An 18,219-nucleotide genomic window follows, 5' to 3' on the forward strand; every position below is an offset into this window, starting at 1 on the left:
ACGGGGATGCTAACGGGGCTATTAGCCAGTGGCCACCCCGTGTGCTGGGCTGGGGGACCCTCGCTGGGCCCCCCCCCGCCCCAGAGCGCCCCGCCAGCTCCTGATGCCAGCCTGTCAGAAAGGACGGGGTTTGGGGGGGACATCCCCCCCCTGCCTCTGCAAGCGCTAAGGAGGGACTCCTGCAAGGAAGATTTTGGCTGAGGACACCCCAGCACAGCAGTGCCACCACCAGCCTGGGGACGTTGGGCTGAGCACGATGGCAAAGCAAACTGGAGAAGTGGGGGACGTGTCACAGCCAGACATCACCCACTGCCAGAAACCACCCCTGGGTGCACTTTCGCATCCTTCTCCTCCTGCCTGGGCATCTCCCCACTTCCCTTTAGGCTCCCAAACCCACACCGGGACACTGCCACCACCCTCTGCCACAGCCACCCATCGCCCAGCTGCGTGGCTGTTCCCTGCGGACACGGGCAGGAGAGCGGCTCCGGCCCAGGGCAGCAGTGGGGTCACTTAATGTTTGTGTCCTGCCCGGGGTGTTCCCACAGAGGAGCCACTGCAGCCCTCGCAGATCCAGCTGGGAGTTTCGCCCCCCCAAAAACCACCATCCAGCGGGGCCGGGAGCTGCCAGTAAAGCTGGGACCAACAGGCCAGAGAGAATCCTGAGATAGACTGGGGCACAACAGAGCTGTTCTCGCACACACAGCTCCCACCACCAGCATCGTTGCTGCCCAAACTCGGCTTTGCCCGTGTGGCACCCGGCACATCCAGCCTGGGGGTCCGGAGAGACATGCTGTGTCCTCCGGGATCCGGGCGAGCGCAATGGGATTCTGCATCTCTCCACTACCAAGGTCCTTCTAGGAAGGGCAATAAATGTTGTGAAAACACAGCGAGGTTTTCACCTCGAACGCTAATGACCGTGGCATCGTTACGCACACACACGTGCCGTTACAAAGTCCACCCGGGATGAGCAGATTCCCCCCAGCAGCGTGCACTAACCCACTTCAGCCCCAGCACCCTCCTTTTGCCACCCAGTGCAGTTGGGATGACAAGACCTATCCCAGCTGGTGGTGCTGGGAGCTGGGGGGGCTGGGGGGGCTGGGTCCCCGGGCTGCAGCACCAGCCCTGCAGGGAGCAATCTGCCCCAGTCCAGCGACCAGCATAGCCCAGTACGGCCCAGTGCAGCCTAGCCCAGCAGAGCCCTGCATAGCCCTCTATGGTCCTTCATGGACCAGCGCAGCCCAGTGCAGCCCACCACAGACCAGCATGATCCTGCATGGACCAGCACACCCCAGTACAGCTCAGCAAAGCACAGCCCAGTGCAGCCTAGCCCAGCAGAGTCCTGCATAGCCCTGTATGGTCCATTATGAACCAGCACCACCCAGCCCAATACAGTCCAGCTCTTCCCAGCACAGTCCAGCATGATCCTGCATGGACCAGCTCAGCAAAGCACAGCCCAGTACAGCCCAGAATGGACCAGCACAGCCCAGCATGGATCTGCCCAGCCCCGCATGAACCAGCATATCCCAGCGCTGCCCAGTACAGCCCTTCCCCGGTCCCTCCCGGTCCCCCCCCGGCTTCCCACCCCCCCGGTCCCGGGCTCCGGCCGCCGCCACCGGCGGGCGCAGGGCGCCATCTGCTGGGACTCGGGATGGGAGGGGGGGCCCGTGGGGGAACCACCGTGCGTGGGGCAACGGGGGGACGGGACGGGACGGGGGGAGTAGACGGACACTCCACCGGGCAGCCCCGGTCCCGTAGGGGACCGCCAAGGGGGAACGGCGCTGGCCGCTGCGCACATCTCCGTGCCTCAGTTTCCCCATTGCGAAGTCGGCGGAGGGCACGGGGGGGGGGGGCAAAGAAGGGTTGGTAGTGGTGGTAGTGGACGCTGGGCTGGTTGGTGGCTGTCCTCCAGGGTCCCCGAGTATGTGGGGTGCCCCAGGGCTGCTTCAGCCCTTTGCTTGCTGGCTCGGGGTGCAGCTGAGCTTGCAAAGCTTCGCCAGCTTCGTGCATCTGGGTCAGCACAGGGTGGTGGGACTGGGGCTGGGGCTGGGGCCACAAGGGTGCCTTATGGTCCCCACGATGGCTGCAGCACCCTACACGCCCTCCTGGTTTGTCCAGAGCATCCCGATCCCCCGCCACATGCCTGTGGGACTAGGGCAGGAGCTCCAGGACCCACACAGTCCCAAGGAGCCCAGGTTGACGGTCCCTTCGTGCTCGGGTCTCAGCGTTTGGCCCAGTCCCCAGGCAGGTTGGGAGCCCTAGGCTCGTCCCCAGGGTGTCCCCAGCCAGGCTCCTCCCGCTCCCATCCCTTTGGCCTCCCCGGGAAGCATGGGTGAAATCCTCTTTTTAGGAAACAAATTGCCCCGTCAACATTAAAGGCAGGGGCTGAGCTGCTGTGGGGGCTGCAAGATGTTCATCCTGCCCCAGTGCCGTTGGGGACAGCAGGGATGGAAGGTCAGGACTGGGGACAGAGCTGGCACTGCCCCAGACCACCTGCTCCAACACCAACACATCCCCAGGCACAGGAGCAAAGGCTCCTACAACTTATAGCTCTCGGCCACATCTCCTTCCCCCTCCCTGCTGGCTTCAGGGAACTCTCCGGCTTTTCCCAGGGTGAGGCAGGAGCTTGACCCAGCTTCAAGGGGCTCCAGATGCTTTGAAGGTGCAAAAGCACCGCTGGAGAGGGCTGGAGGGCCTGCGCAGCCCTTTCATCCCAGTCTCTCCAGGCACTTGGCAAACAGGATCCAGGAGCCTCTTGCCAGCACCCGCGCCGGCTGTGCAAACAGGGGTGGGCGGGTGACTGCCCCAGGGACCTCGTCTCCGCAGGTGACAGGGCTGGGGGGGCCACCCACGGGCCAGGCCAGCACCTTGCCGTGCCCCCCCCGAGTCGCAGGGTGCTGGCACATCTTGACAGCCAGCACCGAGCACGTGCCCCCGGCGCTGGCACAGGTCCACGGGAGCCGCCGTGGCCCGGCCGGTGGCTGGCACGGCTCCGGCACATGACTCAAAGCAGTTCCTGGGACATCCATGCCCTTTGGATCCCCACTGACAGCAGGGCTGGACTTTGAAGCTTCAGTCTCAAAGTGTTTCCCCGCGGTTGACAGCCACCCTGAGCCTGACAGTTGTCCTGGGGGCAGCCTGAGCTGGGCTCTGCCTCTGGCTGTCCCCATCCCAGTGCGGCAGCAGCCTTTGAGCCACCCTGCTGTCCCCACAGGGCTCCTGGATCCCCAGGGACAGCAGAGGCTGTGACCCCCCATGCCAACACATCCCGGTTCCATCTTGTCCCCCTCAGCCTTGTGACACGCTCCCCAGGGTCCCACACGGGAGAGGTGTGGGCAGCACAGGGTGGCTGCCACATGCTGCCGGGCAGCGTGTCCCCTTTGTCCCTGTGAAGCTGTCGGGCAGCGGTCACAGGGGCTGGCTGGGCCCTTGCAAAATGCCTGCTCAAGTCCCTGCGGGGTACGGGAGCACCACAAAATAGTGCCCAGATGTACGGGGTAGGGGACGGTGCTCACAGCCCTGGGGTCACACCAGCCCCAGTTTCCCAGGGGTGCAGCCACCTGCTCTGAATTTAGCAGGCAGTGAAGTCCGGAGAAGGGGGAGGAAAATGCACCATCAGCTCCCCCCAAGACCCATTTTGCCCCCAGCACACCCTGCCTGATGCCAGGAGATGCCCCGAGCCCTGGAGAAGTCTGCGGCGTGCAGGCAGCACTATTCCCAAGCTGGGGAGTCACACTGAGGCTGGCCTGCGGCCCATGGCCCCCCAACAGCTTTGGGACCAACGCTCTGCCATTTGCCCCCAAACCCGTCCTCCCAGTCCTGGCTGGCCCAGCCTGGCAGGGCTGTCTGGTTTCGGGTGTGCTCACGCTTGCTCAGCTCCTGCTCCGGGCTGTGCCGGATATGCGACAGCGGGGACGCGTGGGTGGTAGGCAGGATGGCAGAGCCATCATCCACTGGAGCAACCCCCATCCCTACCCCTGTATCCGGGGCTGAACCATGTCCCTGGGGCTGAACCAGATCTGCAGGACCAGCATTTGGGTCCCAGCCCCTGAAGAGTCACCCCCGGAGCCCGATGGTGTCCCAAGCTCTGGGATGTGGAGGCCGGGATGGGGTAGCATCACCATCAGAGGGTATTTGAGATCTGGTCTTGCCTGCAAGACCATCACGCTGAGTTGGTCCTGGTGCCAAGGGTGACCCTGTGAGTGGCCCAGCCCCAACCACACGTGGGTCCCTGGGGACCCCAAGCCTGGCAGGAGCTGCTGCACTGACATCCCCACTAGGATCAGCCCTTGGCAGCTCATTTATTGCTGTGAGGATCCCCCAGAACATCTGCTTGGCAGGAAGGTCTAAAATCCCCCACCGGAAATTGTGCAATACCAGATTTGGGGGAGAAAATCCTCCTAATCCGGGGAAATCCTGGTCTTTCTTTCTACTTCTTCTACTTCATATGTAAGGCAGGGCTACACCTATCTGTGGTCTTTCTGCACAATCTCCAACACAAAGGGTGGCTCATTGTTCCCCTAAAGCCGGGTTTGCCCAGGAGGCAGTTTCTCAGCACTTTGCTCAAGGATAGGAATGCCAAAAGCATCAGGAGCTGAGGAGCCCCTGGGACAAAGGGAGCAGAGCAATAGAGCTGGGGCCAAACACAGTGGGGGGCTGAGGACAAGATGACCCTGCCTCCGGGGAGCCCGGTCCCTCCAGGGTGGGCAAGTGTCACCATGGGAGTCCCCTCTGCTCCTGCGCAAGAGGCCTTCTCTGTGGAAAGGGAAACTGAGGCACGGAGCAGGGGTCCTGCACGGAGCCTGGAGGGTGTTGACTCAAACACGCGTCCCCGGCAGATCCCTGGTTACGTGTGTTGGGGGAGCAAAGAACCTTGGGGTACCCAAATTTCCGCTTTTATGGTGGTGCAGGACCAGGCTCAGGCACGGACACGAATTCACATAGATGTCCCCAAGTGGCTGCATCGATGCTGCACGGGGACATGGTCATCCCCAGCAAGAATGTGTCCAGGGCCCTCCGCTCCACGCCAGCACCCAGAGCCAGCAGTGAGCTGGCTGCAGCCTCACAGCATGGCCACACACTTCTCTCAACCATCCAGCACAGGAGGCACCCGAAACCGAGACCCCTTAAACTGTTCGTGCTGCTCACTGCAGTGCAGGGTGATGACGCTCGTCCCCATCGCCTGAGCTCTGGTGCTCAGGGAGAGCAGAGCCCATCCAATTCGTTACACATGTGTGCCAGCAGACGTAGGCACAAACCCATTCCCGATAAGAGGCTCCTTTCTCCTGGGGGACCTGGAAGGCTTCCAGCTCCTACCAGGATTTCTGTCCTGGGGCTGCTTGGTGCCAGATGCACCCGAGCCAGCATGGCACAGCAGGGCGAGGAGCCCAAGGCAGATCTCTGCCAAACTGGCCGGGCAAGTGGCATCACCCACACACCTTGTTCCTGTCTTGCTTCAAGGTATTTTGTGTCACTGAACAAATTTGGACAGCCTGAAGCCTCACACAGGCCCCCGTCCCTGGCAGGTGGCATCCCTGAGTCCAGCGTGGCCAGGCGCAGGGCTGTGACGTGTGGCAGCACCGGAGGAACTTGCTGCACACGTGTGAGGGGCCAGACCCCTTGAGTCAACGGTGACACCAGTTCAGCGTTCCTGAAACCAGGGAGTGCCCGGAGCTGCTGTGCCACTGCTCCATGCCAGGGGCCACCCGCCCCGCTCGTCCCCAGCACCCGCTTGGGCTCTTCTGTATCCCAGCTCCCTGCTCGGTGCCAGCTGCCTGTCCTGCCTGCCCATCCCTGTCCCCAAGTAAGGGCAGCTCCAAGTCCAACTCCAAGTGGCAATCAGGTGATGGCACTGGGTGCCACGCTGGCTCAGCCCTGCTGTGCAGCCCCATCTCATGGCACATCTCAGGGTGATCTTTGAACCCCGATGGCCTGAGCTGAGCGGAGTTGGTGGCTGTCGCTGTGGTGACACGGAATTGGCACAGGCGTACGTGTACCTGCTGGTGGGCAAATGGCACCCAGCACAGCTGAGAGGTGCTGGGCTTGATGTCCACATGGCCGTCTGGCACAAGGGACACCGCAGGTGGCCCAGGGAGAGGTGCTGGGGCCCGGGAGCCACCGTCACCCACCAAAGCTGTTGTGCAGCAGTCAGGGACCATGGACACCAATGCTGGGGGTGGGGGGGTCCTGCTTCACTTTGGCCCCTTCAATGGGCCTACATGGAGGGGGGTTAAGAGTGGGGCCACGCTGGGGCTGGCACTGAGGGTCTCCAGTCCCCAGGCCTCACCCTGGCTGGTGCCACTGGGAACCCACGGGACAGGGAGAGTGACGGTGCCTTTTGCAGCCCTGACCCTTCGTAGGGCAACGCAGCGTTCGCTCGGCCTCTGCCACCGCTGGGGGCACCTGGTGGGGGGGAGGATGGAGGGACGGGATGCAGAAAGGGAAGGGCTGGGATGGAGGGAAGGGATGGGGTGAGGGATGGGAGAACGGAGGGATGAAGGATGGAGGAAGGATGGGGCCGCAGCGGGTGGGAGGACGGAGGGAAGCGGCCGGGGGCTGGACGAAGAGCCGGGGCAGGAGAAGGAGAAGGAGGAGGAGGAAGAGGAGGAGGAGGAGGCAAGCCGCTGCCCGGGGGGCGGGGAGCGGGTCGGGCGCGGCCCCTCCCGGGGCGGGGTTCTGCCGGTACAAGGGCCCGCGCGGGCGGCGGCGCGGTCCCATTCATCGCGCACGGCATGGCCGGGGGCGGCGGCGCCGAGGGGGCCCGGCCCGGGGGGCTCCTGCCGGCCGCCTGCCGCCAGCCCCGCCGCAGGGTGAGCTCCGGGACCGGCTTCTCCGGCAAAGGAAGGGGGGGGGGGGGGGGGTGAGGGGGTGGAGGGGGGATATCGGGTCGCGGAGGCGGGAGGGGGGAGGGGGGGGGGGGCTTCCCGGTGGCGCTAACACCGAGTCCGGTTGCAGGAGAACCGGGAGCGGCTGTCGGTGTGCAGTAAGCTGTGCTACGCCGTCGGGGGGGCCCCTTACCAGATCACGGGCTGTGCGCTCGGCTTCTTTCTTCAGATCTACCTCCTGGACGTGGCGCAGGTATGGCCGGGAACCGGGGGGGGGTAGGGGGAGACCGGGACCCGGGACCGGGGGGGGGGGTCCCCGGTGCCGCTTTGCCCGGTGGGGGGGCGCGCCCGGGGCTTGCCAGTGCCCCGATCCCCGCTGGAAGCGGTGTACCTCGTTGGGATGTATATGGGGAAGGGGGGGGTATCAGTCACGCAGGAGTCGCGGTCCTGCGTGGGTCCGAGGGTCGTGGGTTTCCACCGGGCTGGCTTCACGCGTGTAGCCGTTCGGCCGCTCCGTGCCTCGGGCTACCCAGGTGATAAAAACGAGCCGGCAGTGTCGGTCCTGCGGGATCTGTCCCGCGAACCCGCAGTGTTTTGAGTCGGTGTGAAATAGGGAGGGAAGGCACGGGGAGAAATGCCCGTGGGGCACCCTTGTGCAGAGTGGGTTTTGGGGAGCTCCACGCCGAGGTGTGGGAGTTTGGTGTGGAAAGAGCATGGTGGGACATCACCGGGAGGGACTGGGTCACCGTGCCTCAAATCCCACTGAATGGAGAGGCTGACGGACTGGTCCCCTGCTCCCAAATGGTGACAGGGCCGCAGTACAGTTGGGAAGGTCCTGAGGAGCTCAGGAAGGGCAGCCGGGGGCACGGGGGTTTGCGTGTCCTGACACAAGATCTTCTCCCGGCAGCTGGACCCTTTCTACGCCTCCATCATCCTGTTTGTGGGGCGAGCCTGGGATGCCATCACAGACCCCATGGTGGGCTTCTTCATCAGCAAAACATCATGGACCCGCTTTGGCCGCCTGATGCCCTGGTAAGAGCCGCCTGTAGCACCCCACATCCCCGCCTGATATGTCACAGCGCTCCCAGTCAGCTTTGGGTCTCCATTGACATGAGCTTTGCAGTGCAGGATGTGCTGATGCTCTATCTCACCCAGGTGAGATGCCAAGTTCTCCAAAAAGCCCAAGGTGCTGCCAGCAGCTGGGGCTTCAAGTCTGTGCCTGTTACTCTGACTGCTTCCAAACCGTCCCCGCATGAGGTGGGCCTGGCTGTCCTCCATGTCACTGCACCTGCAGCAGCTCCAGCCTCCCTGAGAGCTGCTCCCATGCCGGACTTTGTTGCTGCGGCGTTTGCTAAGCCCTGGCCGGTGGCAGGGCCACGTTGCCAGCAGAGCAGGTGGCATCACACCCGTAGGGAGGAGGGACGGGGGTGTGCGCAGTTGATGCACGGTGGTGGGGTGCCGGCTGACAGTCACGAGGATGCTCTTCTGGCAGGAAAACAGCTGTCATGGATCTGGGTGTCTGCGTGCGGGCGCTCCTGCTGCCCTTGGAAGCAGGGTGCTGAGCGAAGGGGTGCAGAAGGGAGTTGGAGGAGATGGGACGGGGTTTGCAAAGCCCTAAAGGGCTCAATGCCTGCACCCAGGGCAGAGTTAGGACATCCGTAAAGACCTGGCCCTGTGCGGGACACGGGGCGTTGCAGCGTGCTAATGCCTAAGTGTGGACATGGTGGCATGTCGTGGTGCTAAAATAACCCACATCCTGGGAGCTTGCGGGATTGCTGAAATACAATGCAGCCGAGAGGGTGGGCATGGGGGGGGGAGTGGAATTAGAGGGATGCCGTCCTTTCCCCCGCAGATTATACCCTCTGCTTCCGGCCTTTCCTGGAATAGCTCTGGGCAGTGGCAGTCGGCTGTTGTTAAAGCCAGGCTCCACGCGTGGCCTGAAATAGTTTTTCTACAGCCGCACATGTGGCAGGGTCTGGGGTCCGGAGATTAGAGCAGGGCTGCCTGCGCGGAGCCGCCTGGGCGTGCAGGCAGGGCTGTGCAGGATAGCCGCTGTGCTTGGATGGTCACCACGGCTCCGATCTCTGTAATTTCACATCTTCGAGGCAGGGTGGGGGAATTGAAGCAGCTGCATTCCTCCAAACGGCTCCTGCTTCGTTAAAATTAGCCAGAGCTTTGGACTTGCGCTGGGGCAGCCGGCTGCAAGGAGCTTGCCGCTATTGTACATGGCTCAAAGGCAACCCGCCGAGTCCAATGTGGATGGAGTCGAGCTGAGTTTAAACCTCCCGAACTCGGGGTTTGTCGCCTGTGTGTGGGCTTCACGGCCCCAGGCTGGTGTGGCTGCGGAGCTGCTTGCTGCTGCCTCAGTTTCCCTGTGTGCAAAGCCAGGAGCTGCAGGCACTGCGGGGTGATCTCCGAGGCTGCTGCCTGACCCCAACCCTCAGCACCCGTGAGGTGACTCTGTGTAACTCCCCTGTGTGCGAGAGTTTATTGCCCAAAGTTTCTGCTGGGCTCTGAAGTGTCTAATCCGCGAGGCCAAGCCCCAGCCGGCTGCCGGCAGTTCTAGCTCGGCTCTAGCTCAAAGCTTGGGGCTGCTCCGGCTCCTCGGGAGAGGAGACTTTCCCTGAGTGCCGTCACCCTTTCGATTCTTTCTTTTTGAAACACTTTTTGGGCACATTTTGTCCCAGCAGCTCATCCACCAGCTGCCTCCTCCTCTCCCCCCAGCCTCGGCGACCCCGCTCTGTCCCCAGCCCTGAGCAGATCCCCTTTTCTTTGATCATCCCAGACTTTCCGGTGACTAAACTTTTCCTTGATGTGTTGGTGACTGAAGAGCCCCAGCTTTGACCTTCCTTCTCCGGGGCAGCCGCCGTTTGCAAACAGTTAACCGCCGGGCTGGGAAGGGGTGTGCGAGCCATGGCACAAAGGAACACACCATCGCGCCGCGGCCAATGAGCGGGCGAGCGCGTCACGGCGGCGGCCTCCTCCGAGAGCGAGAGCGTCTTAATCACCTCGGCCTCGGTCAGGGGTAACTCTCAGTCACTTCTCTGCCATTGCCAGGAGCTGTGGGTCAGCCTTGGCCAGGGCTCAGCACCCCGGTCCCGGTGCCAGGGTGGGCCCGCGGGGGATTGCCGCATCTGACGCGCAACACGCTGGCACCCGGCGTGAGGGTGACGTGGTTCCCGCCGCGCGGCTTCGTGACTCATTTAAAATTTCCCTTGGCTCCACGTATGCATGTGGCGATAAGCGCGCAGGAGAGGAGTGGCTGGAGCCGGCTCGCCCCTTTCCTCCCCCTTGCTGGGTGACGTGCTCATGGAAAAATGTGCATGTGTTGGGTCCTGTGCAATGCCTCTGCCGGCTCTCCATCCATGGAGATTTGGTTTCTCATTCTCCTCCCCCCAACCCCTCCAACTTTAAATTTAAACTTTGCGTCCTGTACGTCAGTCCGGACGGAAAGATTTCGCTGTACCCTGGCAGCAGAGCGGCAGAGGGCCAGGGCTGACCGTGTGTAGCTGTGTCCCATGTCCGGTTCTGCTGGCTTTGTTCCAGGATACAGCCCTTGTCCGGTAGTTTGTGGACTGCAGGGTGCTTGCAAATCCCCAGGCAAAATCAGTCTCCTAAACAGATGTGGAAATAACCTTAATACCTGGCTTGCGTCCCTCCAGGAGGAGGAATTAATTCCTCCTGTGCCTTCCCAAGTGATGGAGGACCTGGGTACTCGTGGTGTCTTTGGACTGCTGGTGCAGGGTAGAGCTGTTCCCTGTCTGGGTTGTAGCAGGAGAAGGGTTATGAGATGCGCTGGATGAAGCGGAGAGATGCTCTGGGTGGCTTCCCGCTGTGATCACCCTCACCGGCCAGTCCTGGCTGGGACTGCTGCCAAGGCCCAGCGCTTGAGCAATTCCCTGTGATCCTCTGTTGCGCTTTGCGTCCCGTGTCCCTGTGCCCACAGCTCCGGGGGCAGGGGTGGAAGAAGGAGCCAGCCTGCCGCTGGCTGGTGGTTTGCCCCATCCCTGCCAGTAAAATGGAGGTGACCCCGGGACCAGGGCTTGAAGGGGGGGCTGGCAGCAAAGCCAAGCTGGTGAGAGGCATTTGGCTGCTGGGCCTGCAGGGCTGAGCTGCTTGGCTGTGCTACCTGGCCGGTCCCCAGCCCTTGCCAGGATGAGGGAGGTGATTACACACTGCTGAACACACAGCAGTGCTGCCTGGGGGACAGGTTGGGGCCAGGGATGGAAGCCAAAGGCAGGAGCAGATCAATCGCTTCCATCAAAGTAGGGATGTCTGTTTTTTGCAAATAAAGCTCTTCTCTGGAAGTCTGAATCAGCTCTTCTGCTTCCCATCCTGTAAGACCTGAGCTGCTGCCTTCAGCCTGGTGGTCTGAATCACACCTGTGGCAACCACCTCTTGTCCAAGTGTTGGAGCAGGGTGGGCCACCCCTGGGGCAGCTCAGGAGTCCCCAAAATCAGATGCCTGAAGCCCACTGGACTTGTGGCAGCAGGGAGAGCTGGGCCAGTGGGGTTACCCAGGCGCTCTGTGCTTGCGAAGCTAACACTCTGTCTTCCCAAAGGATCATCTTCTCCACCCCATTTGCCGTCATCTCCTACTTCCTCATCTGGTTTGTGCCGGACATCTCCAGAGGCCAAGTGATGTGGTACCTCGTCTTCTACTGCATCTTCCAGACTCTTGTGACGGTGAGTTGGGCTCTGTACACACCAGGGCTGGTGGGTGAGGGATGGAGAGGACGAATCCCTGCCTTTACCTCGCTGAGCTATGCAGAGAGGCAGGTTCCCATCCCTGAGCTAATTCCCCTCATGCCATTGCAGTGCTTCCACGTGCCCTACTCAGCGCTGACCATGTTCATCAGCAGGGAGCAGAGCGAGCGGGACTCGGCCACTGCCTACCGTAAGAGTATTTCCTTCCTTTCCTTAACGTGGACAGGGGGCAGCCGGTGCTCAGCTCTTGCTGCAGCTCTTGCTGGGGCATGATCCTCCTCCAGATGCCTTGCTGAAAAGGTTTGGCATCCCCAAGCATGGTGTGTGGTGAACATTGTTCAGGGCTTGAATTGCAGCTGGTCAAGCTCTTCCCATTCCTCTTCCCCGGCTCCTCCAGCAGACATCTTTGTCTAATCCAGTGAGAGCTGGGCTGATGGGGAGGTGGTCCCTGTTAATGGCCAAGTGCCTGGAGCAGATGATGGGGGATCTGAGCTCCTGCATCTTTCCTTCTGCTCTGTCATACAGCAGTGGGAGCAGCAGGACCAAGTCTTGGCCTCTCTCCCTGCCTCAGTTTCCCCAGCAGACACTCTCCTTCCCTGTGGCTTTACCTCTTGGTGGTTTGGAAGGAGCTGTAGGAGAGCTGAGCTGGCTCATTTCTCCTGGTGAAGGGGAATGAATAGCAGCTGGGGAGGCTCTGCTGTGGAGAAGGGCTGTGCTCAGTCCCGCTGGCCTCTCCCTCCAGGCATGACGGTGGAAGTGCTGGGCACTGTGCTGGGCACTGCCATCCAGGGCCAGATTGTGGGCAAGGTGGTTACTCCCTGCATCGAGAGCCCCGTCTTCATCGGCAAGACCAACTCCTCAGTGGCCATGGAGGAGCTAAACATGACCCATGACACTGGGTCACTCACAGACACGGTAAGCCAGGGGGACCTGCTGGCAGCCCCTGTCCCACTGTGCTTGCCTTTTTGATTGGGCTGGCTCCTGGGATGAGCCCCCTCCCTCACCACTCCCCTCCCTTGCACAGAGAAATGCCTACATGATTGCTGCGGGGGTCATCGGGGGACTCTACATCCTCTGCGCCGTGATCCTGTCGGTAGGCGTGCGGGAGAAGAGAGGTGAGGCTTGAGACATGCTGGAATACTCCAATTTTGTGGAAATGCTGTAGCTCCTGCCAGGGACTTCCCAGGAGCCTGGCTGAGCTCTTGGGCCCTCAATTGTGGGTCAAGCCCCAGAGAGGGACAGGTAGAGCTGAGGTCTGGGTACGGGGGCATGGGGAAGGCGCTGCAGAAGGGCAGCACTGTGGGCAGGAGGCCAGAGCATCTCCAGGGTATGTTACAGCACAGCCCTGAGGACTTAGCTCTCTGCTCTGCACTGTCAGAGATAAATGTTATCTTGCACAGTTTTGGCTGGCCAAGGTTGCTAGTGCCAGCTAGGGCATCCCGGGGTGAGGTGATATCCAAAGTCCAGTAGTTCCTGTCCTTCCCTCTCTGCTTTGTGACCAGCTCTGCTTATCCTGGGTGAATCTACCAGGCCATCCTCTTCCCTCCGTGGGGCTGAGGGACCCCTGTGTGAGGGCAGCGATGTCCCTGTGGGCATTACCCTCACTCCTTTGAGGTGGGATGCTGTAGGTGGGCAGGGGCTTGTGCAGGGTGCTCAGCAGCAGGTGTGATGCACTGCACCCCTTGCACCCAAGGGTGCTGTTTCAGCGGGTCTAACGATGGGCTGATTTGCTCTGCTCCCCAGAGTCCTCTGAGCTCCAGTCGGATGAGCCTGTCTCCTTCTTCCAGGGGCTGAAGCTGGTGATGAACCACGGTGCCTACATCAAACTCATCGCCGGCTTCCTCTTCACCTCGCTAGCCTTCATGGTAAGCACAGCCGGGCTTGAAGGATTGGGGAGAGGGAACAGCAGCAGCACAGCTTGGAGATGGCTGGGGGGCAAGCAGCGTAGGGCCCAAAGAGGATCCCAGCGGGCTGGGAGCATGTGAGGTGGCAGCTCAATGAGCCGGAGCTGCCCCAGGCAGAGAGGAAGGATGTGGCCTCGTGCCCTCGGATGGGTCGGTGAATGGCTGCTTTCTTTCCCTGCTTATGCTTTGGGTGCAGCCTTGCGAGGAGGAGCACATCCCTCCAGCGTGGCTGGGGTGGCTGTCCACCCCCCTAACCACTGTTTGCCTCCTCTGCAGCTGCTGGAGGGTAACTTTGCCCTCTTCTGCACCTACACCCTGGGCTTCCGCAACGAGTTCCAGAACATCCTCCTGGCCATCATGGTGCGTATAGCACTGTCCTGGAGCCCCTCGGGGCCGGGACTGCGGTGGGATGCTTGCTGTGGGATCCTGTGGGTCCTCCCCAGGAGCTGGCATGGGATGGGTTCTCTGTGGGCTGAGGGGAAGAGAGGCTGCGGGGCTGCGGTGGTCTGCTGTGGGGACAGTGACCGAAGGTCCCCTGGGAGGAGGAGGGGGAGAAGGAGCTGCCAAATGTCCTGCAAAGACCAGGCGGATTGGCAGGAACAGCAAGGCCTTTGTTCCTGTGTGAAGGCAGCCAGAGATCGGGGAGACCAGGAGCCGTGGGGGCCTTTTGTCCAAATCCTGCCACTATCTCCCTCCCCCCCTCTCCCCCCCGCCTCGAGAAAAAGATCTCAGTGTTTACTGCCAGGAAGATGGAGCAAAACAGCTCCTTGAGAGCCCTTTCCAGCTTGCCTCATCCCTGGGAGCCCTTCCCACCCTTCCTGCTCAATGGGGTCGAGAGGTCCAAGGTGCCAAGGTCCCCACAGAGCCTGGCTCTTGGCCATGCTGTGTGCCAGCAGCGGTGACAAGATCAGGTCCTTTCCCGGCACTGAGGATCAAGTCTGGTCCTCCCCTTGTTTGGGCAGGTGTGCTGGCACCTGATGGGTGCCCTGAGGCTGGTGGTGCCGGGTGCCAGCGTGCTCTTCACTGGGGAAGGAGGTGGCCCCATACACCCGCTCCAATTACAAGCTCTCCTTCCTGGGAGTGGAGACAGGCGAGGGATGGGATGAGGGCAGGAGCAGGCAGTGTGGCTGCATGCCAGCCCCGGGAGCGTGTGGAAATCAGAGGTGCTGGAAAAAGCTGGAAATGTGATGGAGGAGGCCGTGCCCAGGAGCTGCTCCTTGCTGGGAAGAGCTTTTCCCCCCAGAGAAGAGCCTGGCCAGCAAGTGACACCATGGCCCTCTTCTCTTCCCATAGCTCTCAGCCACCTTGACCATTCCCCTCTGGCAGTGGTTCCTTACCCGCTTTGGGAAGAAGACGGCTGTCTACGTGGGCATGTCGGTGAGTGGGTCCCCTCGAGCGCAGAGATGCATGTGAGGATGGTGTTTCCCACATGGGATGAGCAGAGCTGTGCCCTCCTGAGAGGACCTGGAGCTGGGCAGGGGCAGCTGCTGCTGCTGATTTGGTGCCTGTTCCTCATCCTGCTAACAGTGCTGTCATGGATGTGGCCAAGGCCAGCAGAAATGGCTGCTGCGGGGCTCTGGGAGGAAGGCTGCATTGCTGCTTCCCTGGCCATCCCTGTGGTTGGAAGGCTGGCATGCACGGGAGGGAAGGGGAAAGGCCAAGGAGTCTGGGTCAGGCACTGCTGGCACAACCTGGTTTCTGTCCCCTATCCAGTCTGCCATCCCATTCCTCATCATGGTGGCCGTCCTGGACAGTAACCTCATCATCACCTACATTGTGGCCGTTGCAGCTGGGATCAGCGTCGCTGCTGCCTTCCTCCTGCCCTGGTGAGTGTGAGGTCCTGGTGCTCTCAGCACTGCACCCCAAGAGCTGGGCAAGGTGCTTCCAGAGCCTGCTGGAGTGGTTAGAAATCCTTGGGAGGCCTTTTTGCAATGTTTTCAGCCCAAGATGGGGCTCTTGAAGGGAAATCCTCTCAGCGGGGAGAGAAGATGCTTTGTTGGCTCAGTCCTAGTGTTCACCATCCCGCTCTCCATGCAGGTCCATGCTCCCAGACGTCATAGATGACTTCAAGCTGCAGCACCCCAACTCCCATGGCCATGAAGCCATCTTCTTCTCCTTCTATGTCTTCTTCACCAAGTTCACCTCTGGGGTCTCCCTGGGCATCTCCACGCTCAGCTTAGAGTGAGTTTTTGCGTGGGAGCTGAAGAGGAGGGAGGGAGGCCAGCCTGATGCCTCTGCATCCAGGCATCTCTGCTTCCCAAGGGCTAGGAGGGAGGTGCGGGGTCTAAATCCAGCTGTGGGTCCACGAACCTCTCCCCACAGGGACAGGTTTGCCTCCTAGAAACTCCTTTGCCTGAAGGTCCCTTTCTGTCCACAGCTTTGCAGGGTACCAGACCCGGGGCTGCTCCCAGCCCAGCGATGTGAACTTCACCCTGAAGATGCTGGTGTCGGCTGTGCCGGTGGCGCTGATCCTGCTGGGGCTGCTCCTGTTCAAGCTGTACCCCATCGATGAGGAGAAGCGGAGAAAAAACAAGAAAGCCCTTCAGGACTTAAGGTGAGCATTAGCTTGTGCTACGGAGGTAGGAAGCGCACAGTGTGCCAGCAGGGTGTGTGGGGGCAGGATCAGGCCCAGACAGGTTGGGACACACTGTGACTTGTCCAGGAATCCTCCAAGCCCCGTGGGTGGTGGGGTGAGGAAGGGCTGGCTTCTTTTCCCAATCCCAGCTTCCAAAGAGATGGCGTAAAGTGTTTGAGATCAACAGGGAAGCCGCCCCAGTTGCTAAAGAAAACTCATTTCGGGACCGCGCAAGGTGGTGCCATCCCTCTTGAGCCCTTTGGTAGCTCCAAGGCAGAGGTCTGCTCGGAGGCAAGCCTCGCTCCATGGCTCACTCCCTGCCTTCTCCCCAACCCTTTGCTCCCAGGGAGGAGAGCAACAGCAGCTCAGAGTCGGACAACACAGAACTGGCCAGCATCGTGTGACCCTGGGCTGGGTCCATCCGCTCACACTGGGGCTCTCCGAAGGACTCGGCCCCTCCAGGACTGGACCAGCCTCGTGCTGCTGTAGATGTGCACTGTCAAGGAGCGCCTGGGAGAAGCCGTGCAGAGCATCTACCGACTCAAACGTGAGATCTGTGCCAGTCTTGTGCCTTCCATGGGACCCACAGAGTGCTGGTAGTGTACATTACACGAATTGACGCTGTGGTACCTGTGTGCCTCATGAGAAACAAATGCTATTCCCTGCCAGGTCCCAGAGAGCAAAAAGCCCAAAGCAGGATGCTTTTGCTTGTAACACTCGTGCCCGCTGCCCGTCTGTGCCCAGCCTGTGCAGGGCTGATTGCCTGTGGGACCGGGGGTAATGGTTAGTGTACATTACACTGTCAATGTGACCGCGGCAAGGACGTGAGCTCACCTCTGCTGTCTGTACATATGACACTAATGTGGAAAGCTGTTCTTTTTTTATAGAGCCTAATTAACTTAATGATGTAAATATGAAACTATTTCCTATTTGTATATATCTGTACAGAAACCAAACTTGAGGAGCTATTAATATTAATTTACATAAAAGTGGGGGAAGTCAGCAGCATGACTGCGGAGGATTTTTTTGTTTGGCTGTTTTTTCTGTGGGTGTCGGCAAGCCCAGGGTCCCTTTACACACCATGGGGTGCAGGATTGACTTCCCCTGAGCTGAAGGTGCAGGAATGCCATAATCCAGGCAGGCGGCTGTGCCCGGCAGCCCCTTAGCCCCGTGCGGCTCCTTGCTCGATGTCTGTGCCGCAGCGACCCAACAAAGGCTCTATTATTTTCTCCCTTTCAAGAGGGAATGGGGGTGGAGGGAGGAATGAAATCAAAGTGCTGGCTGCAGAGATTGTGAACCCAGGGCTGGGAACAGGAGAGGCAGCTGGGGAGTGGAGAGAAAGGGAATGTGGGCTGTGGGTGACACTCAACACTTTCTCCCAGGGCAGAGTGCTGTGCAAGCGCTAATCTTTGTGGATATTTATACCTTGCTCTCACATTCCCCTCTCCGCAGCAGAAATGGGGAGAGTCTTGGCCTCCCTGCTCAGCAGGAGCACTGTGCTCCTGCGACAGCAAGTGTAATGCACAGGGGAGAAGCAGGCTGGAGTAAGCACAAGAAGGATGCACTAAAGATGAAGCAGCCTCTCATACAGTTGGGGCAAATGGCCAGAGTGAGGGGACTGTGCTAGCTCTGCTGTTCCCTGTGGCCACTGTGCTGGGAGACAGGGCTGTTGCCTTTTGTTAAGCACATTTGTCACACCAAGAAAGTTGTGGGGTCAGTGCCTGAGTTGAGAGCAGTGCCTCTGTGCAGGGGGGCTCAGGGGAAGGATGGCTCATCCTTTGTTCCACATTTGGGTACAAAGGAGTGGAACGAGGATGGGGTTTTAAAAATAGGCAGAGGGATTAGACCTTAGCTGGGAGTGCTTAACTGGGCCTCACTCTGCCACTGTGGCATGGGTCATGGAAAGAAGCAAAAGGGATGATGCAAGGTGGCTGGGAGCTGGCTTTATGCTGAGCAGAGGGCAAGAGGCAGCGTTAGCCATGGCCTGGGTGCCCCCTGCTCCCCCAGGGATGGAGCTTGCAGCACAGGAGCAAGGGCAGGACAAAACAAGGGGGACAAAGCCAGTGCTCTCTGAAGCTCCTATGGCAGAGCAGGTGGGTGCCATGTGCACTCTTTCTGAGAGGAGGAGGAGGAGGGCAGTGCTCCAGCCATGCACAGAGCTTGAGACTTGCAAACGTACTGACCCCTGTCCTGCTCCTGGCTGGGTTTGCCAG

General features: G+C 60.7%; 2 protein-coding genes across 3 annotated transcripts in view; both read left to right on the plus strand.

Annotated features, from left to right (window-relative positions):
• CAP1 (cyclase associated actin cytoskeleton regulatory protein 1) overlaps positions 1-18,219 on the plus strand; it is a 156,047-nt gene that overhangs the window by 118,895 nt on the left and 18,933 nt on the right. The window contains exon 1 of one of the 2 annotated variants that reach the window (XM_049820877.1): positions 6,745-6,750. The exons of the other annotated variant lie outside the window; for it this stretch is intronic. The gene's annotated coding sequence lies outside the window, so the exon portion shown is untranslated. Of the gene's footprint in view, positions 1-6,744; positions 6,751-18,219 lie in introns of those variants that run through there. 2 annotated transcript variants of the gene reach the window in all.
• On the plus strand, positions 6,725-17,008 carry MFSD2A (MFSD2 lysolipid transporter A, lysophospholipid). Its single transcript, XM_049820863.1, has 14 exons — positions 6,725-6,806; positions 6,952-7,074; positions 7,729-7,853; positions 11,383-11,506; positions 11,639-11,717; positions 12,270-12,442; positions 12,552-12,642; positions 13,271-13,392; positions 13,708-13,791; positions 14,725-14,808; positions 15,145-15,257; positions 15,469-15,612; positions 15,809-15,985; positions 16,353-17,008. Exons 1-14 carry the CDS (start codon positions 6,729-6,731, stop codon positions 16,408-16,410), a joined length of 1,575 nt encoding a protein of 524 aa, XP_049676820.1. The 5' UTR covers positions 6,725-6,728; the 3' UTR covers positions 16,411-17,008.

Source organism: Accipiter gentilis, chromosome 17 (genome assembly GCF_929443795.1).
Source record: "Accipiter gentilis chromosome 17, bAccGen1.1, whole genome shotgun sequence".
Classification (NCBI taxonomy): domain Eukaryota; kingdom Metazoa; phylum Chordata; class Aves; order Accipitriformes; family Accipitridae; genus Astur; species Astur gentilis.

Excerpts from the sequence above, each read along its gene's own strand:
- MFSD2A (XM_049820863.1), top strand. The coding sequence starts at position 6,729 with ATGGCCGGGGGCGGCGGCGCCGAGGGGGCCCGGCCCGGGGGGCTCCTG. Across the intron at positions 6,807-6,951 it reads GCCGCCAGCCCCGCCGCAGG|GAGAACCGGGAGCGGCTGTC; the intron begins GTGAGCTCCGGG and ends GTCCGGTTGCAG. Across the intron at positions 13,792-14,724 it reads ACATCCTCCTGGCCATCATG|CTCTCAGCCACCTTGACCAT; the intron begins GTGCGTATAGCA and ends CTCTTCCCATAG.